The sequence below is a fragment of the Sander lucioperca genome, chromosome 1 (assembly GCF_008315115.2).
Source record: "Sander lucioperca isolate FBNREF2018 chromosome 1, SLUC_FBN_1.2, whole genome shotgun sequence".
NCBI lineage: Eukaryota > Metazoa > Chordata > Actinopteri > Perciformes > Percidae > Sander > Sander lucioperca.
The window spans coordinates 31,798,069-31,817,216 of NC_050173.1; the positions used below are offsets into that span (position 1 = coordinate 31,798,069).

The following is a 19,148-nucleotide window of genomic DNA, read 5'->3' on the forward strand; positions in this document are numbered from 1 at the left end:
AATAGTTCTGCAATGCGCATAAAGATTCAGCACAGTTCATCCATATGGCAGTTTCTCTAATGTACATTTCAACACATATTTTACAATATATACCATGTCTTCTTATCTCTATGACTCTTGCTTGCCAGAAGGATCACAAAATAAGGTCTGAAAGATCATTGCTGCAGCATTCGCTGGTTTAAGTAGTTCTGTCAATCACTGACATGTTGACAACATTCCCTCTGCAAGCAGTTTTTCAGAGTAGATAATAATTTACATGCTGCAGCTGCATGTTTCCTTGTGTCGGCTACAACACTATGCTGGCATGAAGATGGTTCTAGATTTTAAACCTAGTGAGGATTCTTGTGCTCACAATTTGGTTTAAATGTTCCTTCCTTGAACGAGGAGAATGTATATATCTTAATCTCATTTGATAGCTGTGCCTAGACAGAGTAATCTCTTCCAACATTATGTGCAGCATGAAGCTTATCTCTTTAAAGAGAATGCTTTTTCTTGTTTTACCATGAAACTGCTTCTGACTGAAAGAGCTTCAAAGGGCTTCTTTGTTTCATAATGTGCATGCAGCTCATTCATGGGCTTGATCTTCTTCTTATTTCCTCCCCCTGCTCTCTCTTCCTTTCCTTTTCTGTCACTTGTCTCTCTCTCTCCTCTCTCATCCTTCCTTTCCTTCCTCTCTCGTCTAATTTGAAAACATTTATGGAACCATACCATACCCCATCTGAAATTGTAAATATTAGTGTAAGTTTTGTAGGTGGAAGGCAATTACTCTTAACAGCCAGTGCCAGTTTCTCCGGTTTCTCATAGGGATTACTTATGCATTTGTTTTCATTTTCCTCCGGCTTTACATTTGCCTAGATTTAGCCCTTCTTGTGTAAAAAGCCTTTCTAATATGCAGGGTTTTTCACTCCCTTCTCTTAATCTGTGGTGATCTGGTCTTGCAGTGTATTTAAAATGGGAGCTCATTGTTGTGTCTCCATTTCCTGCTTTCTCTCTCCCATTATGAAGTTGAAATGTTCCAAGGCTTCCTGCTCTATTCTAACTTGACACAAGATAGGAAGGTAGAGTGAAATCTCATTTTAGTGAAGGCAGAAAAAAACAGAATGAGGAGGCTAAAGAGGTAAATGAATCCCTTCAAGCAGTAGCTGCTCGGAGGGATGAAGAGACTTGACTGCTATGATAAATGGGCACATTTGTAAAAGGACTAATAAAGTATTGTATAGTGTAAGTAGGAAAGGTAGAGAAAAAGTAAAACAAGCTGATGATTAGCATGTTTGAAAACGCTTTTGATTAACGGGTGCCCAACTGAGAAGAGCAGGGCAGAGCCAAGAACCAGCTGCCTTGTTTAAAAACGTCCTGGGCCGTTTAATTTGCTCTTGACATTCATCTCTGTATAAAAGCCTGATCCCAAGAAGGGTTACAAATGAACCTGTGTAACCTAAAGAAAAATCTCGACAAGCTGTTTGGCTTTCTAAGACAATTGACAAATCTACAATACAAGAACAAAAACAGGAGGAAGAATGCTTCAGAATACATAATACATCACTACAGAGATCTGTACCTTTCTTTGTTATAAAAAAAAAAAAATCAAAACAACAATCAAAACTTTTGTTGGTAAAATGTTGCATGTGGTATTGACATATGAATATTATGAGTATAAATAAACGTAACTCAAAACGTTGTCTTTTCTTTGCAGAGTGTCAGCGAGTTTGGCTTAGACATCATAGAGACTCCTGAAGGTGACAAGTGGCCACAGCTTATTGTTCAGCAGAACCTGGATCGTGAGCAAAAGGACACATTTGTCATGAAGATAAAGGTAGAGGATGGCGGCAACCCTCCCAAGTCCAGCACTGCCATCCTCCAAGTCACCATCTCCGATGTCAACGACAATCGTCCCGTCTTCAAGGACAGTGAGCTGGAGGTCTCAGTGCCAGAGAATGCCCCCATGGGGACATCAGTTGCTCAGCTTCACGCCTCGGATGCAGACCTGGGTTCCAACGCACAGATCCACTTTGCCTTCAGCAACCAGATCTCTGCCTCAACCAAACGTCACTTTTCCATCGACAGCTCTACGGGATTGATCACTGTGAAGCAGCCACTGGACAGGGAGGTAACTCCTGTTCACAAACTCATCGTCCTTGCCAGTGATGGCAGCTCCACCCCCTCCAGAGCCACAGTCATTGTTAATGTAACAGATGTAAATGACAATGTTCCCTCCATAGACACTCGCTACATTATCAACCTGGTTAATGGGACTGTTCTGCTGTCTGAGAATGCACCTCTCAACACCAAAATAGCCCTCATCACTGTTACTGACAAGGATGCAGATCTTTATGGCAAAGTAGCTTGCTACACTGACCATGATGTTCCTTTTCGGTTGAAGCCTGTCTTTAATGATCAATTCTTACTAGAGACAGCTGCCCCCCTAGATTATGAGACGACTCGAGAATATGCAATTAAGATAGTGGCCTCGGATAGGGGAACGCCTCCTTTGAACACTTCAGCTATGGTTTTAATTAAAATCAAGGATGAGAACGACAATGCACCCATCTTCCCCCAGCCGGAAATCCAACTTTCTATACCGGAGAACAATGACCCCTCTACACAGTTAATAAAAATCAGCGCCACTGACGGAGACAGCGGACATAATGCTGAGATTATTTATACTCTTGGCCCTGATGCGCCTGACGGGTTTAACATAGACAGACGGTCAGGAATTCTCTCCGTTGGCAAGCGACTGGACAGAGAGAAGCAGGAGAGGTACTCATTCACTGTCATAGCGAGGGACAATGGCTCCACGTCCCTGCAGAGCAATGTCACTGTCAGGCTAATCGTCCAGGACCTTAATGACAACAGCCCAGCTTTCACACACCCTGAGTACAACTTCTATGTGCCTGAGAACCTGCCTCTCTATGGAACTGTGGGCTTAATCACAGTGACGGATGCAGATGCGGGAGATAATGCCATTATAACCCTGTCCGTTTTGAATGGGAAGGATAATTTCATCATCGACCCCCAAACCGGTGTGATCAAACCAAATATCACCTTTGATAGGGAGCAGCAAAGCTCCTACACATTTATGGTAAAGGCAGTTGATGGAGGGCAACCTCCAAGCTCCTCCTACGCCAAGGTCACTATCAATGTAGTCGATGTGAATGACAATCGCCCTGTGTTTGTCCTCCCATCCTCCAATTATTCATATGACCTAGTGCGAACCACCACCACCCCTGGAGCTGTGGTCACCAGAGTGTTTGCCATTGACAATGACACAGGTATGAATGCTGAGCTGCAATACAGCATTATCAGCAGCATCATCATCACATCTAGGGTCTCCCCTCGAGGTCTCTTCGCCATTGACAAAACAACGGGTAACATAACACTGCAGGAGAAAATTGTGACAGCTGATCAGGGGCTGCATAGGCTGGTAGTCAAAGTTAAAGATCTAGGCCAGCCTGAGTCATTACATGCTATCGCACTTATTCATTTGTTTGTCAATGACACTGTGTCAAATGCTACCTTTATCCAAGAGCAGCTGCGAAAAAGTATGGAGACTCCCTTGGATCGTAACATAGGGGACAGTGAGGTAACACCTCAAGCCAACGGATATGTGATTGTTGTCATAGCAATCATAGCAGGGACCATGACTGTCATCTTGGTGATATTTGTGACTGCCTTGGTGCGCTGCCGACAGACACCCAGACACAAGGTGGTACAGAAGGGCAAGCAGAGTGGCGAGTGGGTGTCACCCAACCAAGACAACCGTCAGATCAAGAAGAAGAAGAAGAGGAAGAAGCGATCCCCCAAGAGCCTCCTCTTGAACTTTGTGACCATAGATGAATCCAAGCCTGACGACCCCACCCATGAGCATGTTAATGGTACACTGGATCTCCCTGTGGAGTTAGAGGAGCAAACCATGGGGAAGTATAACTGGGCCACCACGCCCACCACATTCAAACCCGACAGCCCAGATTTAGCCAAGCATTACAAGTCTGCGTCCCCTCAGCCTACATTTCAAATTAAACCGGAGACTCCAGTGGCCCCAAAGAAACACCATGTGATCCAGGAGCTCCCCTTGGACAACACGTTTGTGGTGGGCTGTGACTCACTCTCCAAGTGCTCATCGACTAGCTCCGACCCATACAGTGTCTCAGAGTGCAGCTGTCAGGGGGGATTCAAGACTGCGGGGCAAATCACCACCCGACAGGTAATTCATGACTTCCTTTTTAAACCCACCCACACTAGTCCCCACTCACACTCCCCTTGCTGTCCCATGGTAGGTGATGTGAAAGGGGGAGGGTGGCAGCATGGAGCCAGGGAGTTTTCCCATACAGACCATGACCATGTCTACATGAATGTAATTTGCACTTAAAAATGAGTGTGCAACAAAACAAAAAAATGGAACATAATTTGTCGCAATTAACACAGCGAACCTTTCACTGTTCTGACTGTTATTAATTCATGTATTCACCCTCCTTCATAAGCAACCGTAATTGCATAATCATTTACAAAAATACATGTGCAGGTTAATTTCATATTCAAAAGCTTGAGTAATGGCAGCAGTGCAATTATGATGGCTAGCTATTTTAAACTTCAGTGTGAGTGCTTGGTGGCAATGTAGCCAGATTTAGGAGAGCCTGGGATAGGCGGCAATGATTGCACTCTCTACTGATGTATTTGAGGTCAAGGGCAAATGATGTTGTGTGCTAATATATTTGAATGACATGTTTAAACAAGGCAAAGCAAAAAATAAATATGGCAGAAACACACTGACACTGACACTTCATCAGGTATTCATCTGGACAAAAAGTGTGAAGGTAAAAGCACATAACAAAAAAATTTGCTCTTGATGCGCTAACACAACTTGATTAATAGTCCCACTTTTGTGGATTCTTTACTCAAAAAATTAAGTGCTGTCTTAGCTTTGCCAGTGAGGCTTTGTGGGAGAGAACTAATTTGAATGCCAGGGTACAGCAAAGGGCTTATGATTCCGTAAGAGATATGTGCCAAATGCGAAGTGCCCCAATAAATAAAAGCTGGCGAGGGAAATAAATGTAAATCAGAGGTAAGGAGAGGTGGCCTTGCTCAGTGCTGACAGCCAGAGCAGATCGCTGTGGGGAAGACTGAGTACTTCTTGGGGCGGGGGGAGGGGGTCACAGGGATCAAGGTGACGCAGAGCCTTGAGACCAATATACTTAAACACCAAGGGAGCAGTAGTCCATAAAAAGCCTGCCAGGCCGACGTTGCATTCAGGCCATAAATGCTCTACTTTAATGGCCACAATTATTGTTATAAACGGCATGTATGTAGATACACATTCTTTACATTCTTTAAATTACCTCACATAGGAGAGGCTGTAATGGCATCACAACAAAGGTTTGCCGCTGTGATGTGTAGTTTGTGTTAGAGAGGACACTGAAGAAAACTGTATCTCTAATACATGGCAGAGTATGTTTGTGTTGATGTTTTACCTGCTATCATCAGCACAATGGAACTAATCAAGGCTGACTAGTCTGTGCACGGGGTAGCAATGTATTGATACTGATAAGTATGTTTCCATATTTCCCCTCAGTGTCAAACATCCAGTTGAATTTCTTGGCATATTCAACCATTTTCATTTTTTGTTTTTCATTTTGTTTCTTTTTGTGATTTTTTTGATAGGGTTTGGTTGTTGCTTGGTTGCATTGGCTTTCGTTTTGTGTTACTGTTTTGATCATACTTATCACAACTGCCATTCATCCAATTCTGGGTCAATTTCATGATATTGCATCAATAATTGATTTTGTTTGAGTGCTTGCTTTTGTTTGTGTCTACCCTCATATTGCACAAATTTTTCAGATAGTTGGTTCATTTTTTATTCATTTTTTCTCCCAGTACACTTCTGTGTGACATCTAGCAAGCATTAAATTCCTCATGGCATAGTTTTGATAAATTACTGTTGATCCCGTGAAGTATTGTGCTTAGGATAATTTATGAAGACACCCACACAGAGTTGATAGTAATTCCCTTCATATACCTTTTATTTGAAATCCTGGTTAAAAGCTATGCTCTGCCATGGTACATTATACATAAGCCAACTACATGCCCTTGGTACCAAAGATTTAATTCATAATGTGTTAACACGACACACAGACAAGTTGTCAGGATGATTTTCCCCTCTTACTGGTATTGACTGCCCTGAAATATGCAGAAATATTCAGTATGTGTTCTACAATTCTGAATTATTATCCTTCATGAATTTTATGCATCAAGGATTTAAATTGATTTTCACTTATGTTGCTGATCAGAGTGGAGTATTTTTGTCGGAATTATTTAAAACCAGTGAATATATGATTAGTAAACATCCTATCAAATCTTCAGGCTCTGTTTGAATCAGTTTATTTCTACTAGGTGCTGTATATTTATTCATTTCTCTACAAGAGAGGTCAGGTTTAATCTGTATAATCTCATATTTTGTTGTCACATGCTCCTACAATTTGAATATATTATCAAGAAAAATATGTCCTCATTGGTTCTACTCACCAACCATATCTTCAGTGATGTTAAGCTGATAATACATCAAATTTTCCCATCCCCTTGAGCAATTGACAAGTGATGCCTCCCACTTTAGACATTAGATTTCCCACCAGTTTTAAGTGTGCTTATTTAAAGCCTGTGTCATGGAAAAAAATAGCATGAAGCTTTGCCTGATGAGAATCAGTGGCTGCAAAGGTTAATTAAATGCACTAAAGGGTTAATCACTCGTAATACAGTATGATTAAAATCACCGTAATTAGGTTTCGAATGAGGCTGATAAAAAAGAAGAAAAAAAGACAGCCATCCTTTAAGATTATAAGTGATGCCACGTACTATCCTTGGGTGAGTCACGTTCTCAGGATCCAAAGTGATGTGACAATAGATGACCAGCTTTCCTGTTTGTTGAATCTATTATAATTTCATCTCTGCTTGATTTCATCTTTGTGCTCTTTTAAAGAAAATCTATTTTCAAAGTCTAAAGCAGAACACTTAAAAACAGCATGTCTTCAACAAAGCATGGTTGTTGCTTTAATCTTTGGAGGTAAAAAGAGGATATTTGAGCACTAGAATTTCAAGAGATTATTTTAAGTGTGCTTCATTTGGTCTGTCAATGCCAACGATGCAGTCTCTCTTGAGCCTAATCCTAATACCATAAATCCAAAAGTAAAGATCACATGCAGGGTTTTTTTTGTTCTTCTTTTTGTTCATCAGACTGACAGATGGTCCTTTAGTGTCTTTACAGTGATCTCTCATTGGCCCACACCATTCCACACACCTAAAGCAGCTGAAAGTAAAGCAAAGACAAAAAGCCCACCCATGGAATAACGATGTGGAGGGCAAGCAGAAGGAGATAATTATGGTTGAAGGTCACCAAAATGTTTTCAGGGACTTTACAGATGTAGCTGATAAAGAGTAAAGCTTGTAAAAAATACTTCAGAGACCACAGATTTGTGTCACCATATGGCTTCATTATACAGCGAGAGCTGTATTTGCAAATGTAACCCTCCTCCCACCCCTCCACTCTCTTCTCAATTTTTACGCATCTCATCATCTTCTTTTAACCCCTACCCCATGATATTAGAGGTCAATCTGCCTCCAGTGATGAGGAGCTCTTGTGAGACTATGTGCTTTACCGGAGGCAGATCAAATGAGTACCACCCTATTGAGTGATCTCAGACATCACCATGAATATGCAGGGAATTAAAAAAGGCTAGTACATTCTTTTGTTTGGCCTGTCTTTCTGGGCCCACGGAGCACATAGGGTCAGTGCTTAACCAAACTTACCTGCTCTGAATATCACAACGAATGAGAACCTACTGTTAGTGTTTTTGTAGTATCACATACTCATACATTGCAGTTTGATTAAATACACCCTAGACTATAAGTGTTGCAGTTATGCCTTATTTATAATGCAATTTATTATATTATCTTTACTAAAAAAATAATATCTAATAGAAGCATTGGATAACGAGGGCAGCAGTGTACACAGTCTTTGCATTCCGTCATTTATTTGCATGGGTGCAGGTATGGGCCTTTCACACCAGCCACCCATGGTCTGATGACAAAGCGCTTGTGCTGAATCATAGTGGGTGCATAGCAAAGGCTAGAAGCCATGCTTTTAAAAGGCTAACTTGGCTTGTTAATCAAATCTGATGCCAGTATTAAATCATTGAGACTGATTGTGGCTTTATTTTATTTTATTATCATTGTTTTTTTGTTTTTTGTTTTTTATCATTTCTGTTGAGTCATTGCATCTATGCATCACTGGGCCTTGCTAATGTAAGCACTATCCGGTCAGATTCTTCCTGATTCAGATATTGGCAGATGTGTTGCAACCTTCTTGGGAACAGCAACATGTCATATTCTGTACATATCAGAGGACCCACTGGCAAGGGTCCCAAAGAAAGAGTGGGCTTAAATTGATCCAAATGGCTTTTTGAGGGGAAATGAAGAGTGCTGCACTACTGTGGTGGGAGACAAAAAGACAAATTGGGAGTGATAATTGGATACGATTGCATGCTCTGATAAGTACAGGAAAAATGCACAAGCTTGTGACACTTGTAGCATTCTTCAAGGAAACCTGACAAGACAATGACTTGATTGCCAGCCGCGCCTTGAAGAATGCTATTTTTTTTTTTTAAATCTTATACACTCTCTTCGGAGATTTTTTATTCAGTGTTCAGTGTAGCCTCACACTGATAAGGGTACAGCTTAGGCTGCTCAGAGCTCGATGACATTGTAACTACAATCTCCCTATATCTGTCTGTCTCTCTATATTTCAGGAGACGGCACTGAAACCACCACACTATGGCACACTCTGTGGCACAGGTACAACTCGCTCCCACAGGATTAAAATCAATCTCTAGCTCCCACTACCTAAAGCGAGAAAAAGAGAGAAAGAGAGAGAGAGAGAGAGAGAGGGCAAAGGGAGGAAAGAAGGAAGGCGAGAGCTGAAGAGGTGAAACAAGTACTTTACTGTCTCGAAAGCCTCAAACCCCACCTCTTCATACAATCGAGAGAAAAGATGAACTTGGGGGGGAGGGGGGGAGGGGGGGATTTTAGAAAAAGAGAGACGCTTCATGATGCCTGCCTGAAACTTGACAAAGGTCCTCCTGTGAATCTGTTGGAAGTTAGACATGCTTATTGAGTCCTATGCTATTACTTACCTGTGTCATTGAGGACCATACTGTATGCCCTGAACCCTCCTCAAAAAATGTCCCTCTCCAGCACCCACTCTGTAAAATAGCTGTCAAATACAGTCAGTATGTTTATATGTATGTATGTATATCTATCACAGTTGATGGTGTTTATATTTATTGATTCCAATTCTTTGCCTTGTTTTCAAAACTGCCTGGTGGCCATTTTATTTTCTTACTTTCTGATTTTTGTATCATTTGACATTGCTCTATGTGGGCTTGCTCATGGAGCTTATGACTTATAGTGTATTTATGCTGCAAGGTCAACAACCTGTAGGCTTACATTAGTGTTGAGCCCACATCACAGTGTACCTTTTCTGTCAACTTTCGCCTCTTTCTGTCCCACTTTTGATGCCACTGATAGCATTGGTAGTGACAATCGTGGCTATGTTTACAGAAATACACATGGCCCCACAATACAACTACCACATCTGTAGTGTTTTACAACCGTGCTACCGAGTGCCATGCTGTTATTACAGTGGGAGGAATAGTAGTACAAGTTTAATACTTTACGCTAAGCCACAATCACAAGGGACTAACTATTAAAATCAAAAGCTGTTTATGTATGGCAGATTTGAAGAGCACTTAGCCTGACCTTTTGTCTGTCACTTTCAATTCGGAAGTGATTTAACATGTGAGATCCATGTTAAAATGACTCCAGATGGCAAACAAAAGAATAATAATAATCCTCAGGCAGTCTTTAAAATGAGTTGTGGCTTAAGCAAAATGACTTGACTTTGTGCACCTATTTACACTGACAAAATACATTTTCTGATGAGAAGAACATCGAACACCAAAATGAATAGGTATTCCAGGCCTCAGTTTAAAAACGGCATTTACTGCTTCTTAAGCGTTTGGTTCAGAGCATCATTTTGCTTCTGCTGTTTCTACACCTATAGAATCATTATGGTAGAGTATGTCCTGAATAGAATAATTTCTACAGTATACACCAGTAAATGGCTTGATGGGTTAGCAGCATTGTTGTTCAGTAGTCCTGTTTATTGGTAAGCTAAAGACTGCTTTGATAGGTAAGGCATAAAAGACACCTACAGTACATACATACAGTATAACCATAGAATTAGAGTCATTAAAATGGACATAGCCTGTGTATTCAATTGGAAATGTACAGATGGACTTGGCCAGACACTGTTTCCCCTCTTGTGAGGGACTATATATAGTTAAATGAAAATACTGCACGGGCCAGAAGCCTTTTTAATTTTGTTCCAGTCTTAATATGTCATGGTTCTACAGACTATGTCTATTTTAAAGCTTTTAATTGTATGTGTTGCCTCTTTGTGAGGCAGGTTGTTATTATTGAAGGAGGTATATTCATGTTATTATGGTATCAAATGTATTCACTACTGCGTAGGAGCCACAGTATGAAATATACATAGCATCCTAGCACTGTGTAATGATTAGATTTGCCTGATCTTTGGAGAAAAGAAAAAAAATACTCATACATGGGGAGAGCTTTTGTCCTTGTAAGGGAGACAGACAACCTCACTTGTATTCAATGTGAAGTACAATATGCACCTTACATGATCTTTGTAATTGACTTTGATTTGCCAGTGTGGAGAAAACTGTAAATGTTTTGTTTATGTATGTGTACGCTTCTGAAATTTATTAAAGTCTTTTGCATTGTATTGCACATGTTGACGACTCTTCTTATTCATTGCTTTGAGCATTCAATATTAGTCTGCATCCCTCAGTCAGTTCAGTTTTCTGCACACTATACGGCATCTGCTTAAAAAGAACGATAGTTATGTATTGTAACTCCAGATTCTATGAGAATAGGCAGCTCTTAGAGGGCGAAGCCTATACGAAATAGAACAGTAATACTAAAGTGAGGCAAAACTCATGTTGTAGAATAATCATTTGTTTTTCTCATATACAGTTAGCCAGTAGCATATAGTATATATCAAACAGGCTGTGGCCTGTAGAAGTATGTGTGGCTGTGTTGGTTTGGACATCGTAAATTGACTCATTTTAGCATTAGAAAAACTGCCCATACTTCCCTTTCTTCTACATTTTGCAACAATATAGCTCTTAACTAGGAGAATGAGATGAAGAAATGGTTTAGATATACATCGCTCATTAGGAACAGATTACAGATAAAAAGTTATGGAAATTTGGTGGGAGCACATCCTTTGAAGTGCACAGACAAAACAGTAGAAGAAAAGCTTTTTTTGGAACATTTTTTTTCTCCTTCATGAGAGCTGATGATGATCATTTGATAATGATAACCCTGCTTGTGATGTACAGTAGTACACAAACACAGGGTTTTACACATCTTAGAGGAAGATTGATGCTAGAGGGTGCAATAACCGCCACTCTAACATTGTGTTATGCAGTGTTTACGCGGATTTGATCCAAAAATACAGACTTGAAAGGCATAAAACAAAGCCAGAGTAGAGACAACAGAACATGTTTAATTGCTTATCAAAGTTACTTCACATTTTAAAAATGAGAAAGAGCTAATCAGTTCCCTTGGGGAAAGTATCCTTGGTGATTTGAGAAAATGGTGCACACTCAAGTAGAGCATTCTCATATAGTGAGTGCATAAATGTCAGCCTTCTATTAATAGATAAATGTAAACCTGCTAAATGCCTCATTCTTACGTAAAAAACACAGAGCTCGGGTAGATCATAAGGTAGTTTTATCTCTTTGAGTTAGATAAATTATAATTTGATTTTTTCTGTTATGCATAATTAGGTAATATAATGTTTTCAAATGAGCCATAAATAAATTAATACAAAAAAATCCAACAAAGCCCTAGCATTAATGAGTCTTAACATTTGTGCATGAAGATAGAGTAGGCGATAAATGGATTTTTTTTCTGCTTTGCAGTGCAAAGTCAAAGGTGAGAAAGAAGGGATGGCAAGAAAGGATTTAGGGGAAGTTGCATGTCTGGTTTATAACAGAAAATGTCTTTGGTATGTCTTTGGACCATTTTGTTGTTGCTCCTTTGTTCTCACAGAAATGTGCACTTGTTAACGGGTCCCAGCATGTGCTTGGGATTTTGATCAGCTCACATTAAGTGCATTCCCGGCGATTTTTACCATCCATAAAGTGACTTTTAAAAGGTTGTCCTGTGGTTGTATTACAGTATGTCACTGACGAAAGTGATTCCAGAGTTTCTTTGCTGACATATTGATTCATGATTTTTGAGGACACAGTATTTAATTTCATCTAACAGACCAGGAAGCTAGTTATATGTAGTAAGTTTGATTACATTTCATGATATGTCTGCAGATGGAGCAACATAAACAGACCCGCACAGAGGAGCTTACACAGACACACGCAGCAATTCATTGCACTGTGGTGGTGAGGCTATCCATATGGTCTTCATTAATTGCATTCTTTCCTTTTTTTTGATTTCTTTATTTCACCGTTCACAGTATGGCTATCGGGCTTTTTCAGTAAAGCTTGTTATACACAGCAGTTTCCTGTAATATAAACCTTTCGATGCACTACAGTCATCGAGCATACATGTCTATCAGTTATGAATAATACGTTCTAAGATGAATCAAAAACCACATATAAAGTTTGTCATTGTGAAAACAGTGCAGTGGTAAAAGCCCAGTGACTTTCCACAACCTTGAAAATACAATCATTGCAATCAGTACCTCACCACTGTTATCAATTCTTCCCCTCTGATAAATGTAACATAAAACTAGAACCTATTCGTTATTCGTGTGGATAACATTGTAAAGAAGCTATTGAAATGGCAAAACCCATTTTTTTCTTCATATTACATTGATTTTTCAAGTCACTCACATTCTCCGCTGAGATCACAGTCATCCGATGCAGACGGTGTAGAATGACAATTCAAGATTACAGATTGTTTAAAATAAAAGATCCCTGCAGTCGCTGTCTCAGCTAACTTTTTAAAAAACAATGTGCAGGGAGTAATCTGAGCACCACTAAGGGTATTTTATGACTTTTCTCTAAACTTGTAGTGCTGTACTGCATTGTGTCGTGATTGAAAGTCCGTACGGATTTGTTTCTTCCTCTTTACAAGTTACGAATTTAATGATTTTGGCAGCCACTCGTGCCTTCATGAAATCCTAACACATCAGTGTGTTTTTAAGTGGTGACATCAGATATATAAAGGTGCCTTAAAGCAACACTGAGGAACTTTTGATATTATTGCAATTTGTCGCCCTTACAATTTCAGAGTGTAATGCATTTATACACTGCTGTCGTAATTATGCATTTCTTATGATTACATTACTTGTGATCAAAAACCAGAAAGTCAACAACTTTGCTAACACAGCCAAACATCAAGCAAGTGCAACAAAATAACACATAGCAAGCCAGCTAATATTACTTACTAGTCCAACAGCAAGATGGCCAGCTCACCATTTGTCTTTCAGCCTTTTACTTAGCGAAGCTCTCGCCAACAACTAAAAGCCAGTGTGAGCTGTCCAACAGCAGCTCGGTAACTCTCTCCTTTTCTCTTCTTAGCTTCCTCCGTGTCCTCTTCCGCTTCTAGCCTCTGCCGTGAGGAACAGGCAGCTACCGCCATCCCTGAAAACCTTCTCCCATCGGCCCAAAGCTCCCGTGCTAGCGGTGTAAACATTAACATTGCTCCATGCTCCCTCTCCTGGCTGCATAGCTAACTGAGCCAACTAGTTGACGGAGCAGCTATACAGTTTGTTACAGCAATGTTTAGTTACAATGTTTAGCATGACTTTAGCAACAAGTAAAGCTCTCTGTCCATCATGAAACTCCGAAAAGAAACGATGATCCAGGCAGAGCAGCTGGACGACATCAGAGGGAAAAGCAGAAAACATTTTCTTCATAATATTTGATCCAGTTTGCGGCACTTCTCCCGTGAGATCGTAACCGCCCACCAAAGTTACATAGTGCGAGAACAGGCATTCGGGGCTCGAAGCGGGAATGACAGAAGCCCCATTCTCCCTATTAAAAGTCAGAGTAGCATCAAAATTATTTTGAAGCTGTTATTTCATGGTAACAAAGTTACATATTGTCGCTTTGAACATGGAACTTGTACTGTAGTTTAACTCATTTAAATGTTCAAATATATATGTGATAAATTATTTTAAATTGATCATTTAATCCTAAATGTGTCTATGGGGAGGTGTGGGTCAATTAGCAGAGCAGCAAGCATGTTCATGGTATGATGTGAAGTTGTCCTGGAGCGATACTGACTGTCTAAGCAGGGGCTATTTATGCATGTGCTGTGCAGTGGTGCACGAAACAAGAAGATGCTGTCTTAATGTTGCACTCCACTCAAGGCAACACTCCTCACAATTGCTGCCAAATCTCTGCCAAACTGAATAATTCAATCATCCCCCATAGCTGCGGTGGTCTAGCTACCTTTGTGTGTGCAACAATCAAATCAGTGTGGAAGCCCGCCGAGTGGTTCTTTCTGAGACACTGAGTAGCTCCACAGCCCGGAGATTGTTTTCATTGAAAACAATTCTGTTGATTAAACGAGGTGTGACTGTGGAGCGGGGATCTGAGGAACATCGATTGCTTGAACAATTGTTTGTTCCTTGTTAAAAGTGTGATCTAAAACAGTAGTTGCTGATAGTGTGCAAGGAGCATATGGTTTGCTGGTGTGCCTGCAAGACAGTTAGTGTGCCTCTGTCTTCCCTAAAATATCCCAGGTAGAGAAATCCACCCTGATCATTCGTGTGGGATTAATAATGCCCTTGCATGCTTAATGTTTGGAGATGTAGTTGCTTTGGCACGGATTTGTCAGTGCTTGATTATTTTGTTGAATATATGTTCCAGTCGGTACAGTAGGGATAAGTGAGCTTTACAAGCATTCTTTGGGAGACACCCGCTCCCCCTGTTTCCCTCACTCCACCCCTCTTTGAAGTAATCACGAGGTTTTAACCTTAGTTTTGCCCAGGCAGATTTAACACTAATCCCCTCTGAACACAAAGCCAAATACAGTAAAGAGAAGGCAAAATGTACCATTTTAGCTACCAGGTGCATCTGCATTCTGTGGACATCTGCGACTAAGCTACAGCCACATAGAAGTTATTTGCATTGAAATCTGGCCCTCGTGTTATCCTCTTTGAAGCATACAGTGGAAAACCTCTCCAGCAATCTATCATGCTGTTGGGGCTAATGAATGCAGTTTTCAAACCTAGCCACGTCCCACTGTGGGGCATTGTTCAACACTATGTGATGCTGCCAATATTGTGTAAAGCAGAGGCTCTTTTCTGAAGTGTAACTGAGCTCTACAACTAATTGAGTTCCAACAGTCATAAATGAATGCAATTGAATACTGTGGTGCTATACTTGATGTATTGTGTAGCAAACTGTTAACCATAAATCAGTCATCACAAAAACAAGCATTCCTGAAAGTTTGAGCTCTACAAACTACAACCAAACAGTGCATGTTTGGTTGTAGTTTGTAGAAGGTAGCCAGACTGAAAGCCAACAATTTAAGACATTGTCCAAGTAGGGCCATGTCTTTGTCCTCCTTAATCCTGGTAATCCTCGTACAGAATTCTGCTTTTGTAAAAGAGATTGGGAGATGATAAGATGCTCGTCCGCCTCCTTAGAATAGCTGATAATCTTTTTTAAACAGAGGAATCAGGGGGTATTTGGCCTGCCTTAACATTTGCCAAAGCAGATGGCGCTGATGGGGGATGGCGCAACCTTAGCCTCCAACCCCCTCCCTATCTGCATGGTCAACCTCGAGAAAAAAAAAAAAAAAAGAACAGTGGGATGATAATCAATGTTGTTTATTTTGCTACTTGACTCTTTAAGTACTTTCAGCCAGATTATAGGCTTTTGGAGGGGATAATCAGGAGACCGCAGACAATTGCCTTTTTCCATCCTGACAGTATCCCCCAACGAATGCGTAAAGAAGGCGATTTAAAGTCAATGCCAGCTCTTAATTCCTTATTAGTCCCATTGCGAGCCCTGTTAAAATTAACTGGACACTGCACTAATCACTGCATTTCGAACACCCCCTGTTTTGGTGCAGTGGACATGCCATATCCAGCCGTGAGAAGACATCTCATGAGTGATATCTCCATAAGTACTCGTGTTTGAAGCTGCCTGTTCCTCAATGTGATGACATTCACACTATCAACCTGGAAATCTACTCCAGGGTAACTGTAACACTTCAGGACTAAACAGTGAGTGTGTTGACCTCTTCTGATTACAGACAGAGGCAAGCCCCTTCTCTTCTATGTCGTACAGTAAAAAAGAAAGACAGAATAAAAGAACAGTTGCTCTTATTTCAATTGCACACAGTAGAATTGGCCATATTGGAAATCGCAACAGATGTCAAGACAACTCTTATTTAAGTTCAGTGTGCATATAATTTCACTGTAACAACTATAAAATGCAGTATCATGTCTTTCTAGTAATACCATGGCAATGCAATACCTCTGATCACATGCCGTGTGTAAACATGACTGCATATACTGTAAGCTATTAAGTCCTTTATATGGGTTTTCTAAGCCCACATCTCTAACCTTATGCCTCTGGCAATCTTCTCGGCTTGGACTGGACACCTGCAACAAAAGCATGTGTCTAATGAGATCAGCCCATTAACTAATTAGAGATTTCCATGACATAAGTAGGATGACTGTGGAAAGATTTGCACGTACGGAAGGACTGTTTAACCAAAGCATTTGATGCTTTTCCTTCACCCTTTGTCTGTTCAGTTGTGTTTTATAACAGGATATTGTACATGGCTGTCAGGCTCAATCTGGGGCAGAAACACAAAAGACAAGCAGAGGCCCCAAATGCATCTCGCTCAAACATGTACACAGTGCAAGTTAATCCACACATACACAAAACCATGCTGATTTCTCTTTCTGTTCTTTCGCTTCATCCAGTGACAAGCAAAAGGATTCAAAGGGAATGCTTGAGAAACAGTCAAATGTGAATATCTGATTACATTGAAAGCCATTTGTATGAGACCCACGAACTTTACACGGTATAATTGGAACTACATCCACAGCTTGATATCTTTGTGTCATACTTGCTATGATTAATGCAGTAATTACATTTTACATCAGTGCTGTGCTATGTAACTGCTTCCTCATAATATAAATCCACTGCATGTCATGTGCTTGAAATTTGTGTGAAAACGGGTTGCATATCAGCTTGGAGGTATGCATAGAGCCATTAGCAGAAAATACAGTAATAGATGGTGGACCACAAAAAGCTAATACCAGTCAGTGGTAATACCCATTGTACTCTAATGGCTTGGATCTCTACCGTACCAATGTTAGGACACCGTTGGCTGTTTGAGTCGAACCCACAGCATTAACTTGTACAGCAAACAAAAGCAAACATCTCTAAGCCTTTAACAAAGTTTTGACCTAATCTCTTTCCTCCATCAGAAGCAGCTCTGCTTTCTTTAATACCTTTAACTGAATAGCATGTTGCTTTTAATATACAGTAGGTAGTAATGTAGAATAAAGTTATAGTGCCTGGGATCATATTCCACAATAAAGTGGAAAGCTAGAGTGTTAAACATGAAAGCATAATAGAATCAGGGATATGTTAAAGAGTGTTCTTAAATAATGTGTGTGATATTCACTGATGATCATAAAGAATGTATGTGCATGCAGTCTTCAAAAAGAGCAGCAACCCATTCCCAAGATCAGTCAGACAGATTATTACATGTCATTTTGACAGTTTTGTTTTGTTGCAGAGTTTTTTGTTGCTTGACTGGTCCGACAGTCATTATGAAGTAAAATGGCTTCACGTCATGCTGCACCATGAATTTTGAGGGAAGTTGGGGCTTCTCACACACCCCTTGAGATGCCTTTTTTTTAACACCCCTTTGCAGTGTTGTCTTGGTTATAACTGTAACTTTTTTTTTAATAACTGATATAGTTTACAGTTTATCCTATTGCAATTTTTCTCAGCCTGTGTTTTGCCGTGATTGGGGTTACAGTCTCTCTTTTCAGCAAAAGAGAGAGACCCAGACATCCAGGAAATTTGCACATGTATTACAGACACATTTACTACATATATTACCAATGCTCCACACATATAGACAAGCGCTGCTTGTGATGGAGCACATGTGTTCAAGCCCAGAGGTAATGGACAACACTTCAGTGAATTGTGCCGACCTTATTGTATTGTGTGGATGATTGTGTTATGCTCCCTCAGATAATGACTGTGCCCTACTTTGACTTTGAGGCAGTGACCTGAAATAAGGCACGCAAGTGAAATCCGAGCCTGGATGAACCTGGAAATGATTAAGGTCACCCAGGCACACCACATTGGTTTGAACCCCCGGTGACTCACAACGACCTACGTCTGCAAATCCTTTGGTAGTCTTTTGTGGGATTCCTCCTCCATGCAAACATTAGCCATTGATAACTTGTTTGGGAGGAGTGTCAGGATGATTAAATACACCTACAAGAACAAACCCTGATTTTTTAGTACCCTATTGTCCTGGGAGGTGTAAGAAAACATGTTGTTCCCTCCTTACATGACATAAGGTCTTTAGATTTCTGGTAACAAACCAAAGTTGAACTCCACAAGTAACCAACTGTATTTCATCCTACACATCATTTTCTGGATGCAACCAGCTTGCAGATATGAGCCACAAGACATACATGTTTACGCTTCAGTGGGCCTCATTTGTTTTCAACTGGACAACGATATGATATACAGTGTAATCGATGAATTCTGCACAGCACGCTGCTACTGGTGTGTCCAATATTGCTATGTACTCACAATGGGTGCTGACTGCACAGAGGAAGAGTCACTGAGATCACAAATAGTTCAATGGCAACTATTAATGGAAGTGCCCAGTAATGCAGAGCAATGTGAGTCAATGTAATAAGATGAATGAAGAATTATTCATAGTTTCTTAGGGAATATGCAAATACATCTAAGTACTTAAGTATGCATCACATACAAGCAAAATGGCAAAATAAAACATCAAGTGAATGAAGCTAAGTGCATTAGAAAAGATGATGC

At 40.4% G+C, this 19,148-nt stretch overlaps 1 protein-coding gene across 3 annotated transcripts in view; it reads left to right on the forward strand.

The window, feature by feature from the left end:
* Positions 1–19,148, forward strand: part of pcdh11 (protocadherin 11) — a 128,594-nt gene that overhangs the window by 11,831 nt on the left and 97,615 nt on the right. For 2 of the 3 annotated variants that reach the window (XM_031303332.2, XM_031303331.2), the window contains exon 3: positions 1,694–4,201. In XM_031303332.2, the coding sequence (XP_031159192.1) occupies positions 1,694–4,201 (2,508 nt within the window). Of the gene's footprint in view, positions 1–1,693; positions 4,202–8,792; positions 10,855–19,148 lie in introns of those variants that run through there. The other variant, XM_031303333.2, reaches the window with a different exon arrangement.